The sequence below is a fragment of the Cyanistes caeruleus genome, chromosome 29, assembly GCF_971803275.1.
Source record: "Cyanistes caeruleus chromosome 29, bCyaCae1.hap1.1, whole genome shotgun sequence".
Taxonomy (NCBI): Eukaryota; Metazoa; Chordata; class Aves; order Passeriformes; family Paridae; genus Cyanistes; species Cyanistes caeruleus.
In genome coordinates this window covers 4580551-4600312 of record NC_141729.1, presented here as the reverse complement: position 1 = coordinate 4600312, position 19762 = coordinate 4580551, and the positions used below count along the sequence as shown (strand labels likewise).

At 62.9% G+C, this 19762-nt stretch overlaps 5 protein-coding genes across 10 annotated transcripts; 3 read left to right on the top strand and 2 right to left on the bottom strand.

Moving 5' to 3' along the window:
* The first annotated feature begins 369 nt into the window (after positions 1 to 369).
* On the top strand, positions 370 to 7475 carry LOC111938898 (glycerol-3-phosphate acyltransferase 2, mitochondrial). Of its 4 annotated transcripts, none has more exons than XM_086865239.1 (22): positions 370 to 390; positions 1126 to 1199; positions 1798 to 1914; positions 1986 to 2059; positions 2518 to 2628; positions 2803 to 2931; positions 3538 to 3637; positions 3717 to 3850; positions 3928 to 4027; positions 4111 to 4317; positions 4532 to 4639; positions 4820 to 4905; positions 4989 to 5083; positions 5192 to 5262; positions 5526 to 5784; positions 6197 to 6345; positions 6440 to 6517; positions 6599 to 6724; positions 6804 to 6924; positions 7028 to 7078; positions 7190 to 7245; positions 7322 to 7475. In XM_086865239.1, exons 2-22 carry the CDS (start codon positions 1185 to 1187, stop codon positions 7436 to 7438), a joined length of 2304 nt encoding a protein of 767 aa, XP_086721365.1. In that variant the 5' UTR covers positions 370 to 390; positions 1126 to 1184; the 3' UTR covers positions 7439 to 7475. The 4 variants fall into 4 exon arrangements, with proteins under 4 accessions (XP_086721365.1, XP_086721367.1, XP_086721364.1 ...); XM_086865241.1 differs by lacking the exon at positions 370 to 390 and adding an exon at positions 396 to 429; XM_086865238.1 differs by lacking the exon at positions 370 to 390 and adding an exon at positions 550 to 651.
* LOC111938780 (oxaloacetate tautomerase FAHD2B, mitochondrial-like) lies at positions 7476 to 9765 on the bottom strand. Of its 2 annotated transcripts, XM_086865293.1 has the most exons (8): positions 9685 to 9765; positions 9163 to 9338; positions 8561 to 8777; positions 8429 to 8488; positions 8183 to 8345; positions 7852 to 7960; positions 7696 to 7783; positions 7476 to 7601 (listed from the first exon to the last, which is right to left on the bottom strand). In XM_086865293.1, exons 2-8 carry the CDS (start codon positions 9333 to 9335, stop codon positions 7539 to 7541), a joined length of 873 nt encoding a protein of 290 aa, XP_086721419.1. In that variant the 5' UTR covers positions 9336 to 9338; positions 9685 to 9765; the 3' UTR covers positions 7476 to 7538. The 2 variants fall into 2 exon arrangements, with proteins under 2 accessions (XP_086721419.1, XP_023796468.2); XM_023940700.2 differs by lacking the exon at positions 9685 to 9765 and having other exon boundaries at positions 9163 to 9476.
* Positions 9766 to 10026: 261 nt separating this feature from the next.
* On the bottom strand, positions 10027 to 13400 carry LOC111943036 (calsenilin-like). Of its 2 annotated transcripts, XM_086865300.1 has the most exons (8): positions 13166 to 13386; positions 11981 to 12105; positions 11833 to 11902; positions 11658 to 11728; positions 11241 to 11348; positions 11047 to 11151; positions 10901 to 10963; positions 10027 to 10574 (listed from the first exon to the last, which is right to left on the bottom strand). In XM_086865300.1, the coding sequence occupies exons 1-8, from the start codon at positions 13266 to 13268 to the stop codon at positions 10527 to 10529; spliced, it is 693 nt and encodes a 230-aa protein (XP_086721426.1). In that variant the 5' UTR covers positions 13269 to 13386; the 3' UTR covers positions 10027 to 10526. The 2 variants fall into 2 exon arrangements, with proteins under 2 accessions (XP_086721426.1, XP_086721427.1); XM_086865301.1 differs by having other exon boundaries at positions 11833 to 12105; positions 13166 to 13400.
* Positions 13401 to 14369: 969 nt separating this feature from the next.
* COX5B (cytochrome c oxidase subunit 5B) lies at positions 14370 to 15877 on the top strand. The gene is made up of 4 exons (XM_086865306.1): positions 14370 to 14524; positions 14639 to 14712; positions 15305 to 15404; positions 15675 to 15877. Exons 1-4 carry the CDS (start codon positions 14431 to 14433, stop codon positions 15785 to 15787), a joined length of 381 nt encoding a protein of 126 aa, XP_086721432.1. The 5' UTR covers positions 14370 to 14430; the 3' UTR covers positions 15788 to 15877.
* A 1265-nt stretch (positions 15878 to 17142) lies between these two features.
* On the top strand, positions 17143 to 18252 carry PURB (purine rich element binding protein B). The gene has a single exon (XM_086865283.1). The coding sequence runs from the start codon at positions 17149 to 17151 to the stop codon at positions 18151 to 18153; it is 1005 nt and encodes a 334-aa protein (XP_086721409.1). The 5' UTR covers positions 17143 to 17148; the 3' UTR covers positions 18154 to 18252.
* The last annotated feature ends 1510 nt before the right edge of the window (positions 18253 to 19762 follow it).

The following is a 19762-nucleotide window of genomic DNA, read 5'->3' as shown; positions in this document are numbered from 1 at the left end:
AGGGGGAGGACGTGCAGGTGGGATGCAGTGACCAGGGAGGGATGAGGGGAAGAGGTGGAGGTGTCACCTGCTGGGGAGACTGGGGGAGTCTTGCACCTGTGGAAACATATTTGGGAGTGGGATCTGGGATAAGGGGGAATAGAAAAGACAAGAAAAAAAGGAAAAATAGTGTGTTCCATAAAAGGAGGGGGGAAAACCAAGAAAGAAATAGAAAGGACAAGGAAAAAAGGAGGGAAAGAGCCCCCAGCGCCCTTTCCCTAGTTTGTTTGGGGGTTTTATTTTGTTTATTTGTTATTGTGGGTATTTTGGTTTTTGTCTTTGCTTGTTTTCCCCCTTTTCCCTGGCATTCCCATCCCATCCTTTATCGCAGGTCCCGGGTACCGCTCCCAGGTGTGGTCCCGCAGGTGCAAGGCCGCCAGCCCTCCCCGGGTGAATCAGGGCCTCTTTGGCGTTTCCAGGCCGCCGCAGCCCCCCGGGTTCGGCGGTGTGGAAGGGACAGGGCCGGGGAACGGGGCTGTGGGGCTGCTGGCCCCGGGGGTGCCAGGGATCCCCCGGTGGCCGTGGGGGCTGTCCCGGGCGGTTCCAGCGGGGCCGGTTCCGGCCGGGCTGCCCGGGGGCGGAGCGGGGCCGGGCCGGAGCGCGGTGTCTGTGGTGAGCGGGGCCGGGGCCGGGGGGCTGCGACCCCCGAAACTCCGCAGGGCCGGGGAGGGGGCGTGGGCCCGGTCTGGGGGTGACCCAAAGGGTCCATGGGGGCTGTTCTGCCTGTGAGGGGGGTGCTGCCCCCACACCTCGGGCCTGTCGGGCCCGTGTGGGCTGTGTTACCTCCGTCAGGCCCTCAAGGGCCCGTGTGGGCTGTGTTACCTCCATCGGGCCCTCTGGAACCCGTGTGGGGTGTGTTCCCTCCGTCAGGCTCTCAAGGGCCCGTGTGGGGTGTGTTCCATCCCTCAAGGAGGAATGTGAGGTGTCAGTGTGGGCTCTGCTGTCCCCCCCAATTCCACAGGAGCTGTGGGGTGTTAATCCCCCCACCCAGGCTGTGTGGAGCACACGTGGGGTCCCTTTCCCAACTCCTGTTCTGTGTGTCCCAAGCCTCTCAAAATTCCCCTTTCCACCTCTTTGTGTCTGCAGGATTTTTCCCAGGACCCTTGAGCACTAGTTCTCCCCAGTTTGGGGGTGTCCCCCCAGCCATGACATCCCCCAGGGTATGTGACACCACAGGGACCCTCTGTGCCACCAGCCTGCCCCTTGTGGATCCTCTCCAAATCATACCAGGGTCCCCTCATTTTACCCTTCTTTTCCTCTCCCCCAGCTCTATTTTAACCCTAATTTGCTTTTTTTTCACCTTCTTTTTTTTAGGAAATAAAATTTGTTCATCCCACCCCTCAGAAAAGGGAGGGGGGGAAATCCCAATTTGGGGGCCAAGGAATTGGAATCCCAGTGTTCCAGGGTACCCCCTGACTCTGGAGGTGGAAAGGGCTGATGAGGGGTCTGGGGTCTCCCCAGATTCCACTGAGCCCCCTCAGGCCCATATTTCCCAGCTGATCCCACTCGATCTGGGTTAATCCCACTGGATCTGTGTCTCTGAGGGACAGAAAACCCTGTGCCAAATCTTGCTGGGGTGCTGATCCCCCAGAACCAGGTTGATCCAGTTACCAAAATGTGCCACCAGCTTGTCCCAGCTAAAATTCCTTTATTCCTTGCCATTATTGAAACCCCCCACATCACAAACCTGTTTTGAGATGTATCCACCCACATTTGGCATTCCCAGATGCCCCTTCCCATTTTTCTTTTGCCCCTCAGATTCAAACATGGATCAGCCACTCGGGCCCAAAGCTGGAAGTTTTCATCCCATTCCTGGGCAAATACCACCACCCTGTTTCGGGGCGCTGCTGCCAGACCTGCACCCCCAGGAGCTGGGTAGGAGAGTTTGGGATCCTGGGATGCCGAGGATCTGCACTTGCAGGGATTGATCCCGTTTTTCCTGGCAGGATGGATTCTATCCCAAGGATCTCGCTGCTCTCGGGTTCCGCGATGTCAGCCGTGTGACAGAGACAGACACGCGGTGAGGATGGATGAGCTCTGTGCAGAAAGCACCTGGAAAACCGCTTCCCCCCCCATATTTCACCAGAGTTCCTGTGGGAATCCCTCTCCATCCTCTCCTGTTCCTCGTTATCGCAAACTGAGCTCATTAATCAATTTTGGGAGGTTGGAAGTGGCATCTCTGAGGGCTTGGGCTGTGCTCCAGTCCTGGAATTGAGGATTTGGGGTCATGCCTTTAATTGAGCAAAAATTGGAATTTTGGTGGGAGGAACATGGAGGTGGAGGGTTGTTCTTTTCTCTGGCTCACAGGGAAAATAGAAAACAGACACTTCCTCCTCGAAGGAGAAATCCCTGGTGCCTCAGCATTTCTGGCTGTGAAATGGGGAGAAATGTCCTGAATCTGGCAGAGAGGCAGTCTGGGGGGTCTGATCCTGGTGGAAAAGCTCGCCCCGCCAGGATGTCACCATGTGTCCCCTCCAGGTTCCGGGGCTGGCTGGTCCGGAGGGTCTGTGGATTCCTCGCAGCCTGGGAATGGGAAATCCCAGCAGAGACCCCCGGGGAGCTCCTGGTGCGGATCTGCAGCAGCAGGAGGTGGGTGGGAGCTGCTGGGGCCATCCCAGGATCACCCTCACCTGGGAGGGGCCGGCCCCCAGCCCTGGGGATCCTGTTTGGATCCCAGGTTGGTGTGATCCTGGAATCCACTGAGGCTCTCTGGGTCCCAACATGTGGGTCCTGGGGTGCTCCCCCCTCCCATCCTCTCCCCAGGGTGCAAGATGCTGCCTCTGGCCGGGACCCTGGATCTGGAGGGGATGAGGGATCCCGGCGGCGCTGGAAGGAGGAGATTTCCCGGATCCTGGGGGAAATCCAGGCCCCGCTCTCCCCTCTGCTGCTGAGGTCATGGATCTTTTGGAGAAATATTCTGGGATTCTCTTGGGGGGTGGATACAGATCCTTTTGGAGATATTCTGGGATTTTGGGGGGATGCACATGGATCCCTTGGGTGGTTTTCTGGGATGCTTTGCAGCGATGCGCTGGAATACTTTGGGGGATATTTTAGGGTCCTTTGGGAAATGCACACAGATCCTTTGGCTGGCTGCCCTTGCGGTCCTCTGTAGCTCCTGGGGCCATTCCCCCAGTTCCTTCTGAGGAGCTGGAGTGGGAAAATCCAAACCCTGCAGGAAGGAGAGAAGCAGAGAAAACTTTCCTTTTCCCTTTCCCATCCCACTACTGACAGCTGGGAATCTGGGGCTTCATTTCTTGTCTGATCCAGTGGGAATAAAGAGTATTTCTGAACCGTTAAAGGGGAGGTATTGGGGATCCCAAGGTGGGACAGGAAGATGGAGGGAATGCAGGATTCCTGATGGCAGCCATGGTTGCCAGTGGAAAGGAGGATGTCTCATCACATGCAACCTTTCCCGTGTGATAAAAGTGAGAATTTTGAGCACGGATGGGTTGGGAAAACTGAGGCAGGGAGAGTTCCTCATTCCCATTTTTCCCACAGGCTGTGCCACTGGCTGCTCCCCAAGCTCCTGACCCGTCTGTTCCTGAGCGTGCAGCTGCACCGGGGGCAGCTGGAGATGGTGCAGCGAGCTGCCAGGACGGTACGGAGCTCAGGAGCCTGGCTGGGCACTCTCAGCCCCTGGAACGCTGGGAATTCACCCCAGGATCCTTCGCTTGCAGCCCGAGGTGCCTCTGGTGTTCCTGTGCAGTCACCGGTCCCAGGTGGACGCGCTGCTCCTGTCCTTCGTGCTTCTCTCCCAGAGGATTGGGCTGCCCAGGGTGATGGTGGGTGCCTGGACAAGCCCTCGCCTCAGGTAAGGCAGCGCTGTGGGATATTCCCAGAGGATCCAGACGGATGCAGTAGTTGCCCACAGTGTCCTTCCCTCACCAGATCCCTGCTCCAACGCCTGGGAGGGATTTTCCTGCCTTCAGGAATGGTACACACACGGAGTGCCCGGGATGAAGAGCTCCCGGGGGCTGTGCTGGATATGGTAAGTGCAGTTTGGGCTGAAAAATCTCTCTGGAGTGTTTGGGGAGGTGCTGGCAGCTCCCAGTACTCCCAGTCTCTCCCCAGTACATCCAGGAGCTGCTGCGGAGCCGCCAGCCCCTCATCCTGTTCCTGGAGGAGCCCCCAGGCTCCCTGCAGCTGGCGGACCCTGCCCGGTGCTGGCTGCTCCGCGTGCTCCGGGCCCTGCGGGACCGAGCTGTGCCTGACGTCCTCATCGTCCCGGTGGGAATTGCCTATGATGTGGCTCCCGGCACAGTGGAGCAGGATGAATTGGTGAGAGGGGGTCAGGGGGCTCAGCAGTGCTCCCCCAAATCACTGGCACTGTCCCTGGGAGTCAGTGTTCCCCAAAACCTCTAGGAAGCACTGTTCCCCTAAATCTCTGGGAGGATCCCTAGGGAGAGGCATCACTCCAGATCTCTGGGAGCATCCCTGGGGAGTGGCATCCCCCCAAATCTGCCATTAAACTCTTAATGTCATCTCCTGGCAGCCCCCTCAGCCCCTTGGGATCGGCACGTGTCTCTGGGCAGCGTTCCAGGCCCTGCGCCGGCACCCTGGATGTGCCCGGGTGGATTTCTCTCAGCCCTTCTCCTTACGGGTACGGCAGCTGCGGATCCCCCTGGATCCATCCCAGCACTGGGAGACTGTTCCTGGGATGTTGGTGGGGTTTGAGGTGTCTGGGGGGATCGAGTGAATCATCCTGGGGATCCTGGGATCAATTGAGCTCATGATGCTAAAGGGTGTGAGCACCCACAGGCTCCTTCATCCTCATTCCCAGGAATTTGTGGACAACAACCTCGTTGGGCCAGTCCTCACAGGGAATCATCCGGAGCAGCTGCTGCTTCCCACCATCCTGGGCAGGCGGTGAGGAGCCGAGCCCCAGGCAGTGTTTCCCCTTGGATCTCTGCTCCTGGCTTCTCTCCTCACCTCTCATCCTGACTCCTCAGCCCGCTGGATGTCGGGAATGTGGGGACTTTGAGTCCCAGCTTGGGGACTGAAGAGGAGACTTTGGTGACGGCACTGGGGCTGCATGCACTGAGTGGTGAGGGGGGCCGGGGCTTTCCTGCATCCCTTGGGATGGCATTCCCTGCTTGGGAATGGGGTGGAGGTTAATCCCCTCTGGAAAACGAGTCCTTCTCCCCCACTGCAGATTCCAGCACTTGCTCTGCCATCACGGCTGTGGGAATCACTGCGGCGCTGCTGCTCCACAGACACCAGGAGGTGGGATAAGTTTTCCATCTTTCCCTTCCCTCAGAACAGCATTCCCAGCAGGACTCCCCGCTTCCCATAAGGCAGCATGGCCAGTGGGAATGACGCTTCTTTCCCTGGGAGCAGCATTCCAGGATTCCAGGAGTAATCTCCCTCTTTTAACAGGGAGTCTAGTCCTAATGAGCCTCACTCCTCAGAGCAGCATTCCCAGTGGGAATCACCCCCTCTTTCCCTCAGAACAGCATCCCCAGCAGAATCCCCCTTTGTTTCCCCAGGTGGTGCTGCTGCCCCGGCTGATGTGGGATTTCTCGGAGCTGCTGGAGCAGCTCCTGCTGCGGGGCCGGGCCGTGGGGTTCTCGGGGCAGCTGCGGGCGTTGCTGGGGCACAGCCTGCGGCAGCTGCAGCCCCTGCTGGCCCCACTCCTGCCAGGGACCCCCAGGGCTGCTCTGGGGCCCCCCAAGGCCTTGGCCCGGGCACAGCTGGGGCGGCTGGCAGGGGGTGTCCGGCACCACCTGGCCAGGGAGGCCGTGGGTGGTGAGTGGGGATGCCAGGGAGGGGGGACGGGGTGACACTGGTGGCACTGGGGAGCAGGGATGCCACAGGAATTGGTGACACCAGGGCTTAGAGGCACTGGGGGAATCTGTGACACCGGGAATGGGCGATGGCTGCAGTTTGGAGAACATCAGGGTATTGTTTATATCGTGGGGTTGATGACATTGGGATTTGGGACACCAGGGATCGGTGATGCCAGGGAGATTGGTGATATTCAGGAAGTCAGTGTCACCAGGGTAAGTGGCACTGGGGAAATTGGGGATGCAGGGGATTATTGACACTGGGGAAGCGGGGGATTGGGGATGGCAGAGGTCAGGAGAGTTGGGGACACTGGGGATTTGGGATGCTGGGGTATTTGGTGACTCTAGGACTGGTGACACCCCTGTCCCATCAGCCTGTGCCATCCGTGCCCTGCTGCTGGAGGTGCTGCCAATCCTGGGCCCCCCCTCCAGCCTCACCAGGATCGTGCTGAGCCGGGATGAGCTGCTCCACAAGATCCTGGAGCTGCTGCAGCTGCTGCCTCTGACCCTGCTGGGGCTCCAGGTGGGGACATGGGGGTGGTCTGTCATCCCCAACACTGCTGGGTCTGCAGGTGGGGACCCAGGGGTAGCCTGTCACCCCTTTCCTGTGTCCCCAGCCCTGCCAGCCCACAGACTGCCACAGCCTGGACATCCTGGACAAGCTCATCCTTGGGGGGCTGCTGGAGGAGGAGGAGGTGGGTGACACCCCAAGACCTCTCCTGGGGCACAGGGACAGGGTGGCTTCGAGGTGAGGTGACACCCTGCTGTCCCCATAGCCAGAGAGTGAGCGCTGGGGTTGTGACGTGGCCCCCCAGGGCTTCTTGCGGGGACGTTCCTTGGGATCCTTCACTGATGACAGCGACAGTGACAGCGAGCACGGGGTCCCCAAGCAGTGCTACAAGGTACTGGGGGCTCCCCCCGCTGCCCCCCAGGCTAGGGGGAAGGTGATCTCCCCCAAATCTGGCCGTGTATCCCCCACAGCTCAGCGAGCCTCAGGGCTTCCCTGGCTTCCTCCTCTTCCTCTGCCGCCTCCTGAGCCCCATCCTGCAGACCTACAGCCGGGCTGTGGAATTCCTGGAGAGACCCCCCTGGCCCCAGCCTGGTAGGACACCCCTGAAGTGGGGAATCCCTTGGGACTCCCTGGGGGCACTGAGGCACAGCTGCAGCCCCCAGGAGGTGGGATCTGACACCCCTCCCCATTGCAGAGGCAGACTACGTGGAGGCACTGCTGGAATTCCTGGCTGAGGATGAGGATGGTGAGTCAAGGTGGAGGGGTCTTGCTTTTAGGCTTCAGTGACCCCCAAACCAGGCTAAGGGTTCTTGAGAGGTGGCATTTGGGGGTTCCCCTGGGATCTCTCTCCCCACAGGGTATCCTGACAGGAGCCTGGCCCTGAGCTCCCTGCAGAGTTTCAAGGACATGGGGGTAAGCACAGCTCCCCCAGCCCCCCAACATTTTGTTACCCCCTCTCTCCCGTCCTGACCTCCCTGTGCCCCCCCAGGTACTAGAGGAGCTGCAGTCCCCCACTGGACGCCTCCTGCAGCTCTCCCAGCCTTTCCAGTCTGCTTTCATCCGAGAGAAACTGGGAGCCTTTATCCACCAGTTCACCCAGCAGTAGACACCCCCCCACCAGACCCATAAACGGGGCACAGTGACCCAGTGGCTCGTGGATTTATTGACCTGTGGGGGCAGGTGGGGTCTGGGGCGTCTCTCCACCATCAGACCACCCGGTTGCAGATGGTGCCCAGCTCCTCAATCTCGCACTGCACCTCATCACCGCGCTGCAAAGGGGGACATGGTGGCATCTGTCCCCAGGGGGTTCCACTCTGTCCCCACTCACACCCCAGCCCCACCTGAGCCCCCGTTTCCCCTCACCTTCAGGAAAACGGGTGGTTTCTGAAAGACCCCCACTCCCGCAGGGGTCCCTGTCAGCAGGATGTCCCCAGGGACCAGTGTCACAAACCTGGGAGCACATGAAGTGTCAGCCATGGCCACCCAGGCTTTAGGGGTCCCCAGCCCCCCCATTCCTACCGGGACACCCAGGCAACGAGGGTGGGCACCCCAAAGATGAGGTGGCGGGTGTTGCTGTCCTGCATGCGCTGCCCGTTGACGCTGCAGCGGATCGACAGGTTATGGACATCTGTGGGAGGTGACATGGGGGGACATGGGGACAGCGCCACCATGACCCCACCTTGGGTAAAAAAACACACGTGGTGGCACCAGTGGCAGCTGAGAAAGAGTTGCCGTCCCATCCCTGTCCTGTCCCTGCCCTGTTCTCATCCCATCTGTCTCCTGTCCCCATCCCATCACTGTCCTGTTCTTGTCCTATCCCCATTCTCCGCCCATCCCATCCCTGTCCCACCTGGCACCGCCTCCCTGGTGACAATGGCCGGTCCCAGGGGACAGAAGGTGTCGAAGGTTTTGCCCAGCAGCCACTGCCGCCCGTTGCGCCGCATCTGCCAGTCGCGGGCGCTCACATCGTTGGCCACGGTGAAACCCAGCACGTGCTCCAGCGCCGCTGCCTCCTGGGGACAGCGGGGACCTGCTGGCAGGGGGACACTCCCACCGACCCCCCAAAGTCAGCTGGGGATCAGGACGGGGGGGGTACCTCGATGTGTCGCCCCCTCTTCCCAATGACGGCAGCCAGCTCCACCTCCCAGTCCAGCTCCTGTGGGGACAGAAGTGGGGCTGGGAGGGCCATTTCCCTGGGGGGCCGTGGGGTGGCTACCGGGGTACCCACGCTGGTGTCCTGGGGGTGCACGATGTCATCGAAGGGCCCGGTGATGGCGCTGGGGAACTTGCTGAAGATGAGGGGCTCCTTGGGGACCTTCACGCCCTGCTCCTGACAGTGGTCGTGGTAGTTGAGCCCCACACAGATCACCTTCTCGGGGTCTGCTATGGGTGCCAGCAGCTGCACGGTGGCCCGGGGCACCCGGTGCTGTCCCGACTCCAGTGCTCTGTGGGGACAGATCCCCCCTTGGGATCAGCCCCCCTTTGGGACACACATTTCTTTTGGGGGGGTCATTCGGAAGGGTCAGCTGTATTTTAGGGACTCCCCTTTTGGAGGGTGCCCCAGTTGAGGGGACCCGGTTGTTGGGGTCAGCCACTCTTGGAGGTCACACATCATTGGGGGTCACCTATGATTTGGAGTGCCCGTCTTTTGGGGGGTCCAGCTGTTGAGCGTAACCCACTTTGGGGTCATCCAAAGCAGCATGCAGATTCGGGTGGCCACTCCTGTGGGGATCCACGAGGATACCCCCTTTTGGGGTTCGCTCTCCGTTTGGAGGACCCGCCGCCGGTGGGGATCGCTCACCTTTGGGAGCCACCCTCGGCCTCACCCACCTCTGGGCGAGCTCCAGCCCGCGGGGGCCGATCTCCAGGAATTCCCGCATGGACCGGGGCAGCTCCGGCTCCGCCGCGCTCAGATCCACCAGGTCTCCCCCGGGCGCCTCCTCCAGCCCGAGCCGGGGCCCCGCGGGCCCCCGGAACCGCAGCAGCCGCAGCGCCCCGCGCATCCCCTGCGGCACCGGGGCTCGGGATCCCGCCGGAGGAAACCGGGGCCGAAGGATTCCCCTCGGCTCGGGGTGAACCCTCCCCCCGATCCCACCTGGCCCCGACCCCGGGGGATCCGACACGACCCCAGTGCTCGAGGGTCGCGATGCCCAGAACCCCCTCGGTCACAGGGGATGCCATCCTGATCCCGTACCGCTCCGATCCCAGGGATTCCCACATTTATCCCGCACAGCCCCGATCCCGGGAATGCCCCCGACCCAAGGGATACCCCCCCCAGTCCCACAGTGCCCCGTTCCCAGGGGTTCCCCCGTTCCCAGGGGTTCCCCCATCCCGGGGTCCCGGGGGTCTCACACTCGGCTGTTCCCCCGCTCCGCTAGGGGGCGCTGCGAGCCCCGGCAAGTGTCACGTGACGCTTCCCCTGCCCGCCTGAAGGTCGCCGCGCCGAGACCCCGCCCCCTTTGTGCTGTCCAATAGGAGCGCGGGGGGGGGCGGGGCCAAGCAGCCAACGAGAGCCGATGGCTGAGGGGCGGAGCCCCGGGACCGGGACCGGGACCGGGAGATGCGAATGGGATCGGGGTGGGAATGGAAGGGACACGGGGAATAGGAGCGGGAGCGGAACAGGGAGGGGGACACAGAGAGCAGGACAGGGACCAGGACAAAGCGCGTCTCTCACATCCATCCCTCTTGACTCCATTTCACCCCTAAATCGTCACTATTTGGTTTATTTATAAAATTCCCCCCCTCTCCACGCTCTTGGGTGAGGGGGCTTCATAGGGGGTCCCCTGAGTGTTGCGGGGAGAAGGGGCTGTGTGCTTCTGGTTGGTGTTTGGGGGCTCCATTTCATGGCTGTGATGTGGAGACCCTCACCCAGAGAGCCCCCACATCTCGGGGGGTCCCTGCCCTGGGGGTCCCATCTCTGAGGGTCCTCACACCCCGGCAATTCCCGTGTCCCAGGAGCTCCTGGGGTCGGGTTTGTGCTGGGTCAGGTCCCTGCACTGCCACGGGGGGGTCCGTGTCGAGGGGAGGCTCAGTCCCCCAAAATGGCTCTGTCTGGCAGCACCGTGCTGGGCTGGCTCTGGTGGCAGCGTTGTCTTTGTCCTGTCCCATCTCAGGGAGCCACATGCTGGATTTCTCCTGACTTTGAACTTCTTGTTTGCCTGAAACAGTAGAAAATCTCCGGGGCGGGCTGGGGTCTAGAGCACGTTGTGGAATATCTGCATGGAGCTCATGATGTCCTTGTCCTGGGGAGGAGAGAGCAGAGACCCCGTGTCCCCTTCCCCCTGCTCCCAGCTCTCCTCCTCTTGTCACCCTTTTGCCATCTCCCTCCTCTTCCCCTCATCCTGTCCCCGTCTCCTGTCCCCTCTCATCCCACATTTCCCATCACAATCCTGTTATCCCCCCCACATCCCTCTCACAGCTCTGACTCCTGTGCCTCCCCCTGTCCCTCCTGTCCTGTCCCACTCCCATCCCTCCTGGGGTGACCTCCTCCTCTCGCCTGGTGTCCCCAGCACATCACTTTGGGACAGAACAAGGAGGAGGAGGATGGTGTCCCCCTAGAGCCCCTCACCTCCTGGCAAGTGGCCAGGAACTCCTCGAAGGTCACCACGCCGTCCCTGTTCCTGTCCATCTTCTGCAAGGGAATGGCCAGGCCTGAGTGGGGCCAACCCCTGGCGGCAGAGTGGCCCCGAGAGGTGACAGTGGGGACAGTCTCACCTGGAAGAACAGCTCCACGTGCTGGGCCGGGGCGCTGGCCCCCAGGGCGGGCTCGGTGCAGCGGCCCATCATGGCATAGATGGATTTCATGATCTCCAGCATGTCCTGGGGGACACAGGGAGCTGGCAGGTCCCCGTCTGGGTGTCCCCACCCCATCAGCCCCCTCAGTGTCTCCCAGTGTCCCCCACTGTCACCTCCTTGCTGATGTAGCCGTCCTTATTCACATCGTAGAGGTCAAACGTCCACCTCAGCTTCTGCTGCTCCGTCCCCCGCAGCAGCACCGAGAGCCCCAGCGCGAAATCCTGCCGGAAGGGTCGTGGCCATGAGAGGGGAGGGACCCTCACCCCCTGCCCCTCCCTCCCTCCCGCTGCCACATCGATCCCGGGGCGCCCGAGGGATTTCATTCCCTATTGATCCCGTTATTTTTACCCCCAGTGCCGCAGCGCCCGGCGCTCCCGGCACCCGCGAGGGAGAGTTCGGCCACAGCCCGGGATGGGGAAGAGCAGCAGGAGGAGGAGGAGGAGGAGGAGGAGGAGGAGGAGGAGGAGGAGGAGGGGAAAGATGTGATGAATCACGGTGCTGGCACAGCCATTCCCGCCAGGAATTCCCACCTGGAAGCAGAGAGCCCCGTTGCGGTCGGCGTCGAAGGCGTCGAACAAGAAGTGGGCGTAGGAGCTGGCGTCTGCGGGGGAAGGGGGACGGTGACTCCCCCGGGACTGGGGTCGGGCCATTTCCCAATGGGCCCCCCCAGACCCTCGTGCCGGGTTTGGGGACCCCCCGACTCACCGCCTTGAGGGAAGAACCGCGAGTAGATGAGTGTGAAGGTTTCCTCATCCACGAGGCCGCTGGGACATTCCTGGGAAGGGGAGCGGCGCCGGTGACCCCGAAGAAAGTGGGGACCCAGGGATTTGGGGTGTCGGACCCCCAGACTCACGTTCTTGAAGCCACGGTAGAGGGATTGAAGCTCCGACTTGGTGAACTTGGTCCGAGCCAGCAGCTGCTCCAGCCCCTCGGGTTGGTGCCGGATGGTCGGGAGCTCCACGTCGGCATCGCCGCTGTCTGCCAGGAGAGAGCCCCGGGCAAAGATCCCCCTTAGGAACACCCCCTGCACACCTCAACCCACCCACAGCCCCCTAAAACCGCCCCCGTCCCCCTAAAACTATGGCCCAGCGCCTCGGCAGAGCCCGAATCCCCCTCGGGACCCTGGAACGCCGCGGGTGTTGCATCCCGAGGTGTTTCCAGCATCCCGAAGGCGCAGAACGTTCCCGAGCCGCCTCTTAGCCACTGCCGCTCCGGTCCGGCCCGGTGGAAGGTAATTAATAAATGATGGTTCATTAATAATTTCAGCCTGGGAAGCCCCTGTGGAGCTGCTCAGCGAAGGGGGGTGTCAGCAATTTTGGGACGGGATTGGGAGCCTGGAAAATTCTCGGGGGCTGTCAGAGGGGGGTGAACCCCCAGCTCCTGCTGTGAGGGGTCTCAAGGGACTTGGGGGGGATTGGGGGTCCCTGATGTCCCATCTCAGGGGGTTTAAGGGGGCAGAGGGAGTGGGGGACCCTCATGTCCCCTCTGAGGGGAGGTTCAGGGGCTGATGCAGGATTTGAGGCTCCCTGTGTCTCACCTCTGGAGGTTTTGGGGGTCACTGTGGGGTCGAGGTCCCCCAGAACCCCATCTCGGGGGCTTCTCGGGGTTCAGCACCAGCTCAGAGCCCTCCCAGCCCACCTTGGGGAGGTTTGGGGGTCACTGGGGGTCCCCGTTATCTGTTTCTGGGAATTAACGGGGAGTGGGGAGGTCTCTGGGGTGAAGGTGCCCACCCCCCCGGGTGTTTGGGGGGCAGCGCAGCCCCTCGGGGAGGGTCGGAGCACAGCTGGGCCATGACGCTGCTGGAGGGGACCTGGGGGCTCTGCCCGCTCCCCCCGCACTCCCAAATCCTCAACCTTCACCCCAAACCCTCCCGAGGGGGAACCCCAAAAACAGCCGGTTCTACTCCAGGGGAACCAATTAGAGGTCAGCGGGTCACTTGGTGCTGGGAGGAGGGTCGGGGACACCCCGGGATGGGGGGGTTGAGAATCCATTTAATAAAATAATTAAGATTAATTAAGGTTGGGGGGGGGGTGGGTACCTTCTACAGAGATGGGCTCCAGGATGCCGAACTGCTTGAGGACGGCGATGAAGAGGAGGATGACCACGGCCACGGCGCACAGCTCCATGCCCTGGATGCCCATGGCCCCTGGGGGGGGACTGGGGGCTCCCCCCCCCCCAAAAGCTGCGGGGGTGCAGCGCTGGGTGCTGCGGGAGCGTGGAGCGGGTGCTGCTCCCGCCGCCCGTGTCCGGCTGTCCTGTCCTGCCCTCCTCCTCCTCCTCCTCCCCTGGCACGCGCCCACCCCCGGCCCCCCCCGCCGCTCTCCCATATTTTATTTCCAGTTTCCCAAATAAAGTTGGGGGTTGGGGGGGGGGTCAGGGGCGCGACCCCCGCCCCCCGCAGCACCCGTGGGTGCTGGGTTCACAGCCGGGGGTTCAAATCAGAGCGCGCCTCAAAATTGGGTGAAAAAAAGGTTGTTTTGCCCCCCCCCCCCCCCCCCCGCCCCGGTGGGATCGATGGGATCGATAGGGATGAGTAAGCAGCGAGAGGAGGGGAAACTGAGGCAGAGGAGGCGAGCGGGGGGGGCTGTCCCTGTTCCCCCACCCCTCTGTGGGTGTCCCCCATCGTCCTGGGGACATCGGCCCTGTTCCCCGAGGACTGTCCCTGTCCCCCCGGGGCTGTCCCTGTGCCCCCAGAGGTGTCACCTCCCCCCATGGCCATCTGTGCCCATCGCCGCAGGGATGTCACTCCTCAGTGCCTGCGCTGGCCTTGTCCCCAGGTCTCCAGGGACACCGGCACTGTCACCCCGAGGCTGTCCGTGTCCCTCGGGATGTCCCCGCCACAGGACACCGTCCGTGTACCCCCGGGGATTCGTGTCCCCAAGACCTCAGGGGCGTCTGTCTCCATCCCTCCAGGGGTGTCCCATCCTCATGGTCACAGGGACATCATCCCTGTCCCCCCAGGGCTGTCCCGGTCCCCAGGGGTGTCCCTGTCCCCCAAGGGGTGTCCCTGTCCCTCAGGGCTGTCCCTGTCCCCAGGGGTGTCCCTGTTCCCACGGGGGTCCCATCTCCCACCCAAAATCTCGGGGGCCCCCCACCCCCCCCGCCCCCCCCAGTCCCGCACTGGGGGCGGGGCCGCACACGGGGGCGGGGCCGAAGAGGGCGGGGCCACATGAGGGCGGGGCCAAAGGGGCGGGTCCAGATTATCTGGGCGTGATAGGGGCGGGGCTAACAATCACTGCCCCGCCCTCTCCTGACGTCACTTCCGCTTCCGCCCGTGCAGGAAGCGCCGCCACTTTCGCCGCCATGGCCTCAAGGTTACTGCGGATGAGCGCGGCCCTGCGGCTCCTGCCCGCGGCCTCTGCCCGCGCGGTGCCCGCCCGCCACCTCGGCGTGCCCGGTGAGCAGGGACCGGGGGAGCGGGGAAACAGGGAGGGAGCGGGGGAGGAAGGAGCGGGAGCGAGGAGGGAGCGGGGCCGGGTGTCTGCAGCTGCGGTGTGACGGCCCCACGCAGGGAACCTGGCCAGCGATGAGGAGCAGGCGACCGGGCTGGAGCGGAAGGTGATGGAGGCCGTGAACAAGGGTCTGGTGAGTGCCGGGCATTGGGGGGCCTCGGGAGGGCCCCGTGCTGGGGCTCGGGCCGCGGGGTTCGGAGGATTGCGGGCAGCTCTGCGGTTTCTCAAGGGTTCCCGGGGGTTCTGGGGCGGTTTCAGGGTTCGGCTGTCCTTGGAGGGGCAGAGTGTGGTGAATGGGTATTTGGGAGAATGGAAGTCACAGGGTGTCCTAGGGGGGCCCAGGGAGTGGCGAGGGGTTCGGAGTTATTTCAGGGTTTTGGTGCCTTTGGTGGGGGTAGGGTCTGAGGGATAATGGGTGAGGAGATCTGGGGATCCCAAGGGGTTTGGGGAGTGCTGAGGTGGTGGCAGGGATGGAGGGGGGTTTCAGAGTTTTGGTGTCCTTGGAGGGTTGCAGGGTCCAGGGCTGGGGAGTTGTTGGGAAAGTCTGGGGGGTCTCAGAGTTGGGGGTGTCTTGGGGATGAAACTGGGGGATGCCAGGGTGGGGTGGTCAGTTTGGGGTTGTCAGGGCCGGGCTGCCCTCAGAGGGGTCTGAGGCACGGAGGGGGGGATGGGGGTGCTGGGGTGCTCACAGCCTGGGGCTGGCCCCGCTCACACCTCGCCCACAGGATCCATACAGCATGTTCCGGCCCAAGCGCTACGCGGGCACCAAGGAGGACCCGAACCTCGTCCCCTCCATCAGCAACAAGCGCATCGTGGGTTGTGTCTGTGAGTGCCCCCCATCCCTGTCCGTGTGTCTGTACTCCCCTGTGTCCTTATGTCCATCCCCGTGTCCATGTGTTTGTCCTTCTCCTGCACGTGTGTCCATCCCCGCGTCAGTGTGTCCCCGTGTCCGTGTGTCCATCCATGCCTGTCCGTGGTGTTGGTGAGTCCATTCCTGTCCCTTGTCCATCTGTCTGTCCCCTCCTGTCCTTGTGCACTGTCCCACGCTGTCCAGGTCTCCTGTTGCTCTCCCCCACGCTCTCCCTGTGCCCCCAGGTGAGGAGGACAACAGCTACGTGGTTTGGTTCTGGCTACACAAGGGCGAGGCCCAGCGCTGCCCCTCCTGTGGTGCCCACTACAAACTGATCCCCCATGAGCTGCCCCACTGAGGGGCCGTGGGACCCCCACCCTCAGCTCCCCGGGATTCTGGGGCCTGCTGAGCCCTTTGAATCGGCCCAGATAAAGAGGTTGTGTGGAGAGCCTGACTCTTGTCTGTGCTGCGGGGGCAGTGGGGTGGGGGGATAAGGCCATGAGTGGGGAGGGGTCTGGGGGGAATGCCATGGTCTAGGAGCAGTATTTGGGGTGGGGGGACCCCATTTCATTGTCCCTCTGCCCTGGGATTAGGGGAGCCCTGGCTGCAGCTGCAGGGGGAAAGCCTTGTGTGTCTCATCGCTGCTTTGTCCCCTTTGGGTGTCCTTGCCCAGCCTGTGCCATGCCCCACCCCAAAAGAAGCCCCTGAGCACTACGGGGGGTTGGGTTGGTCCCACAACCTCCTGGACAGATCACAGCCCCCCACACAGAGGGTTACCCCCCAGAGTCCCCATGGAGGCTGGTTTGTCCACTTGGACCTGTGCCTGCCTGTCCCGTGGGTGACACCTCTGTGGGCAGGAGCCTCCTGCTGCTGCCGGAGGGTCCCAGGGCGCCGATCCTGCCAGGCACCTGTGGCTCCATCTTCCTCTGAGGGGTCTCGGAATGCCCCACCGGGTGCCAGGAGATCCCCAGAGGAAGCCTGAAGGTTCCCAGGTGATCCCAAGTGGCCCAAGGAGGTCCCTGAAGGGTCCCAGGGTGTCCTTTAAGGGGTGACACATGCCGGACATGATGACTCCCCTCGGGCACGTCGTCCCATACTGGGGGGAGTTGTGGGTTCTGCTCTCCAGGCTCTGCTCAGGGGTCTGGGCAGGCCAGGGAGGACACGGAGGTTGCCCATCCAAAGTGTAGCCCCATGTGCTGTGATGTCATCGATGATGTCACCGATGATGTCATACTGATCGACCATGACATCATGTGTCCCCGCTGCAGGGGGTGGGGCTGTGAGCGTCACTGGCCAATGGGGGCTGTGAGAGACTGTGACTGACAGCGGGAAAGGGCGGGAATCTGCTCGCAATGAAGGGAGGAGCTGGGGGCGTGGCTTCAGGGATCGATAGGCGCTGCCTGGCCGTGATTGACAGCCGGGGGCGGGGTTGTGCCGCAATAGAACACTCGTGTGGGGAGATGCTGCGGGACACGTCTCATCGTGGGCGGAGCCCAGGGCCTCCTTGGCCAATAGGAGCCAGCCGTGGCCGTGACTGACAGCCAGGAGCAGAGCTCAGCGCTCAATGGAGCGGGGCCTCTGGGGGGCGGGGCTTCGGCGGGGGCGCGCGGGGACGCGGAGGGCGGGGCCCCGGCGCACGTGACGGCGGCGGTGCGGCGGTGACGTCAGCGGTGTCGCAGCGGGGCCGGAAGCGGGCGGTGCGCGGGGCGGGCGGACAAGATGGCGGACGGGGACAGCGGCAGCGAGCGCGGCGGTGGCGGCGGGTTCGGGACCGCCCGCGGCGGGGCGGGGGGGGCCGGCCCGGCCACGGGGCCTGGCGGCGGCGGCGCGGCCGGCCCCGAGCAGGAGACGCAGGAGCTAGCGTCCAAGCGGCTGGACATCCAGAACAAGCGCTTCTACCTGGACGTGAAGCAGAACGCCAAGGGCCGCTTCCTCAAGATCGCCGAGGTGGGCGCGGGCGGCTCCAAGAGCCGCCTCACGCTCTCCATGGCCGTGGCCGCCGAGTTCCGCGACTACCTGGGCGACTTCATCGAGCACTACGCGCAGCTGGGCCCGTCCAGCCCCGAGCAGCTGGCCCAGGCCGCGGGGCCGCCGGGCGAGGACGGCGCGGGGCCCCGCCGCGCCCTCAAGAGCGAGTTCCTGGTGCGGGAGAACCGCAAGTACTACCTGGACCTGAAGGAGAACCAGCGCGGGCGCTTCCTGCGCATCCGCCAGACCGTGAACCGCGGCCCCGGCGGCCCGGGGGGGTTCGCGGGAGGCCCCCCCGGGCTGCAGAGCGGCCAGACCATCGCGCTGCCCGCCCAGGGCCTCATCGAGTTCCGCGACGCCCTGGCCAAGCTCATCGACGACTACGGGGGCGAGGAGGACGAGCTGGGCGGCCCCGGTGGCGGCGGCCCGGGCGGTGGGGGGCTCTACGGGGAGCTGCCCGAGGGCACGTCCATCACCGTGGACTCCAAGCGCTTCTTCTTCGACGTGGGCTGCAACAAGTACGGGGTGTTCCTGCGGGTCAGCGAGGTGAAGCCGTCGTACCGCAACGCCATCACCGTCCCCTACAAGGCCTGGGCCAAGTTCGGCGGCGCCTTCTGCCGCTACGCCGAGGAGATGCGCGACATCCAGGAGCGCCAGCGGGACAAGCTCTACGACCGGCGTGCCGGCCCGCCGGGACCCGGCAGCGGCAGCGGCGCCGGTGACGACTCCGACGGCGACGACGTGGACGACGACTGAGCCGATCCCCCAGCCCTCGACCCCGACGCCGGCCCCCCACCACCCCCCCCGAGCCCCGGGGCAAAGGGGTCCCCAGTCCCCCCTCCCAGTGACGGGGCAAAGGGGTCCCCGAACCCCCCTAACAGCGATGGGGCGAAGGGGTCCCTGAGCCCCCCTACCCCCCTCCCAGAGATGGGGTGAAGGGGTCCCTAAACCACCCACGTCCCCGCTCCCAGCAACGGGACGAAGGGGTCCCCGAGCCCCCCCCCCCCAGCAGCGGTGGGGCACGGGGGTCCCCGAGCCCCCCGAGCCCCCCCTCCTGCCGCCACCGGAGAGAGAGAAACCGGCCCGACCGTGCCGCGGCCCCCTCGCCCCCTCCCCTGCTCCCACCACGGGACCCCCGGCCCCCAGGAGTCGCTGCTTTGGGGGGGGGACGGGGATTCCCCCGCAGCCCCCTCCCGGAGCCCCCCCATCAAAACCAGCACCGAGGGCCCCGGAGCTGCGGCAGCGCCGGGGGGGAGCAGCGGAGGCACCTTGGACCAACGGCCGTTCCCTCGGCTTGTAATTTTTCCTTCATTTTCCTTTTTTTTTTTTCCTTTTCTCCTCTTTCCACGTGTTTTTTTGGCTTGTTTTGTTTTGTTTGGTGTTGGTTTTTTCCTTTTTTTTTTTTTGTTTTGTTTTTTGGGGGTTTTTTTGTTTGTTTTTTTTGATGCAAACTCCGGGCACCCGAACTGGAACCGGCCCCGAGCTGGCGGCTCCCTGACAATTAGGGAATATTTTCTCGGTTTTGCCGATTTCTGACCGTTTTTCCCCCCTCCCCGTTTCCCGCCGGAAAGGGGGAGGCGCCGGCACAAAGCACAAGGAAAAACTCGACGGGGCGAACCATCTTCCACTTCTCTCCAAATAAGGCGCCTCCGGCCCCGTTTCACTAGGACCCGCCGGAATCCGCCCCTTGGCTTCACCCAAATTGGATTTTCCGGCCCCAAATCCGTGGCCACGCCCGGCCCCGGCACCTTGGGGGTGGATTTTGGAGGTTTATTGTTATTTTTTGCCTCCTTTTGTCTTTTTATAACCCCCTGGGCCTGGCCCTGGCGCTGCCTGGTCCCTACAACCACCTCCTATTAAACACATTTTTCCACTCTCATTTAGTCTTTTTTTTAAATTCTTTTTCACTCCCTCAGCTCAGTCCCGCCCTTCCCAGAATTCCGGTTTTTCACCCCGTTTTCCCACAACTCTGAACTCCATCGCTCTCATTCCAAAGTTTTGCCTCTTCTTCTCCAACGGTTTCACCATTTTAGGACTTTTCTTTTTTCTTTTTTTTTTTTTCTTTTTTTTTTTTTTTTTTCCTTTTAATCCATTTTTGGGAGCCCAATCAGCTGCCTCCTTAATTTATTACCATGGATCCGGCATCTCCCACTCTCCATATTTATTGGGAAGTGAGGAACAGCCGCAGAGCCCTGGGGGACCCCCGCACCGCAGGGATGCTGCTGTCCATCCGTCCATCCGGCCCCATCGCGCTGCTCCCACTGCTCCCGCTGCCGTCGCTGTTTTTAAAGGGATTTTTAAAGCGAATTTCTTCCGTTGATCCCGTTTTTAAGCCTTCTCCGTCGCAAAGGACCCGGATCCCTCA

Bases quoted from the DNA above. Each gene is read 5' to 3' on its own strand.
- LOC111938898 (XM_086865239.1), top strand. The intron at 2,060-2,517 runs GTGAGGATGGAT...TGTCCCCTCCAG, and splicing joins GTGACAGAGACAGACACGCG to GTTCCGGGGCTGGCTGGTCC. The intron at 2,932-3,537 runs GTCATGGATCTT...TTTTTCCCACAG, and splicing joins CTCTCCCCTCTGCTGCTGAG to GCTGTGCCACTGGCTGCTCC.
- LOC111943036 (XM_086865301.1), bottom strand. From the start codon at position 13,268: ATGGGCATCCAGGGCATGGAGCTGTGCGCCGTGGCCGTGGTCATCCTC. The intron at 11,729-11,832 runs GTGAGTCGGGGG...CTTCCCCCGCAG, and splicing joins GCGGTTCTTCCCTCAAGGCG to ACGCCAGCTCCTACGCCCAC. The intron at 10,964-11,046 runs GTGAGACTGTCC...ATTCCCTTGCAG, and splicing joins ACGTGGAGCTGTTCTTCCAG to AAGATGGACAGGAACAGGGA.
- LOC111938780 (XM_086865293.1), bottom strand. From the start codon at position 9,335: ATGCGCGGGGCGCTGCGGCTGCTGCGGTTCCGGGGGCCCGCGGGGCCC. The intron at 8,489-8,560 runs GTGGGTACCCCG...CTGTCCCCACAG, and splicing joins TGCACCCCCAGGACACCAGC to GAGCTGGACTGGGAGGTGGA. The intron at 7,784-7,851 runs GTAGGAATGGGG...ATGTGCTCCCAG, and splicing joins CTCGTTGCCTGGGTGTCCCG to GTTTGTGACACTGGTCCCTG.
- PURB (XM_086865283.1), top strand. From the start codon at position 17,149: ATGGCGGACGGGGACAGCGGCAGCGAGCGCGGCGGTGGCGGCGGGTTC.
- COX5B (XM_086865306.1), top strand. From the start codon at position 14,431: ATGGCCTCAAGGTTACTGCGGATGAGCGCGGCCCTGCGGCTCCTGCCC. The intron at 14,525-14,638 runs GTGAGCAGGGAC...GGCCCCACGCAG, and splicing joins CCGCCACCTCGGCGTGCCCG to GGAACCTGGCCAGCGATGAG. The intron at 14,713-15,304 runs GTGAGTGCCGGG...CCTCGCCCACAG, and splicing joins AGGCCGTGAACAAGGGTCTG to GATCCATACAGCATGTTCCG.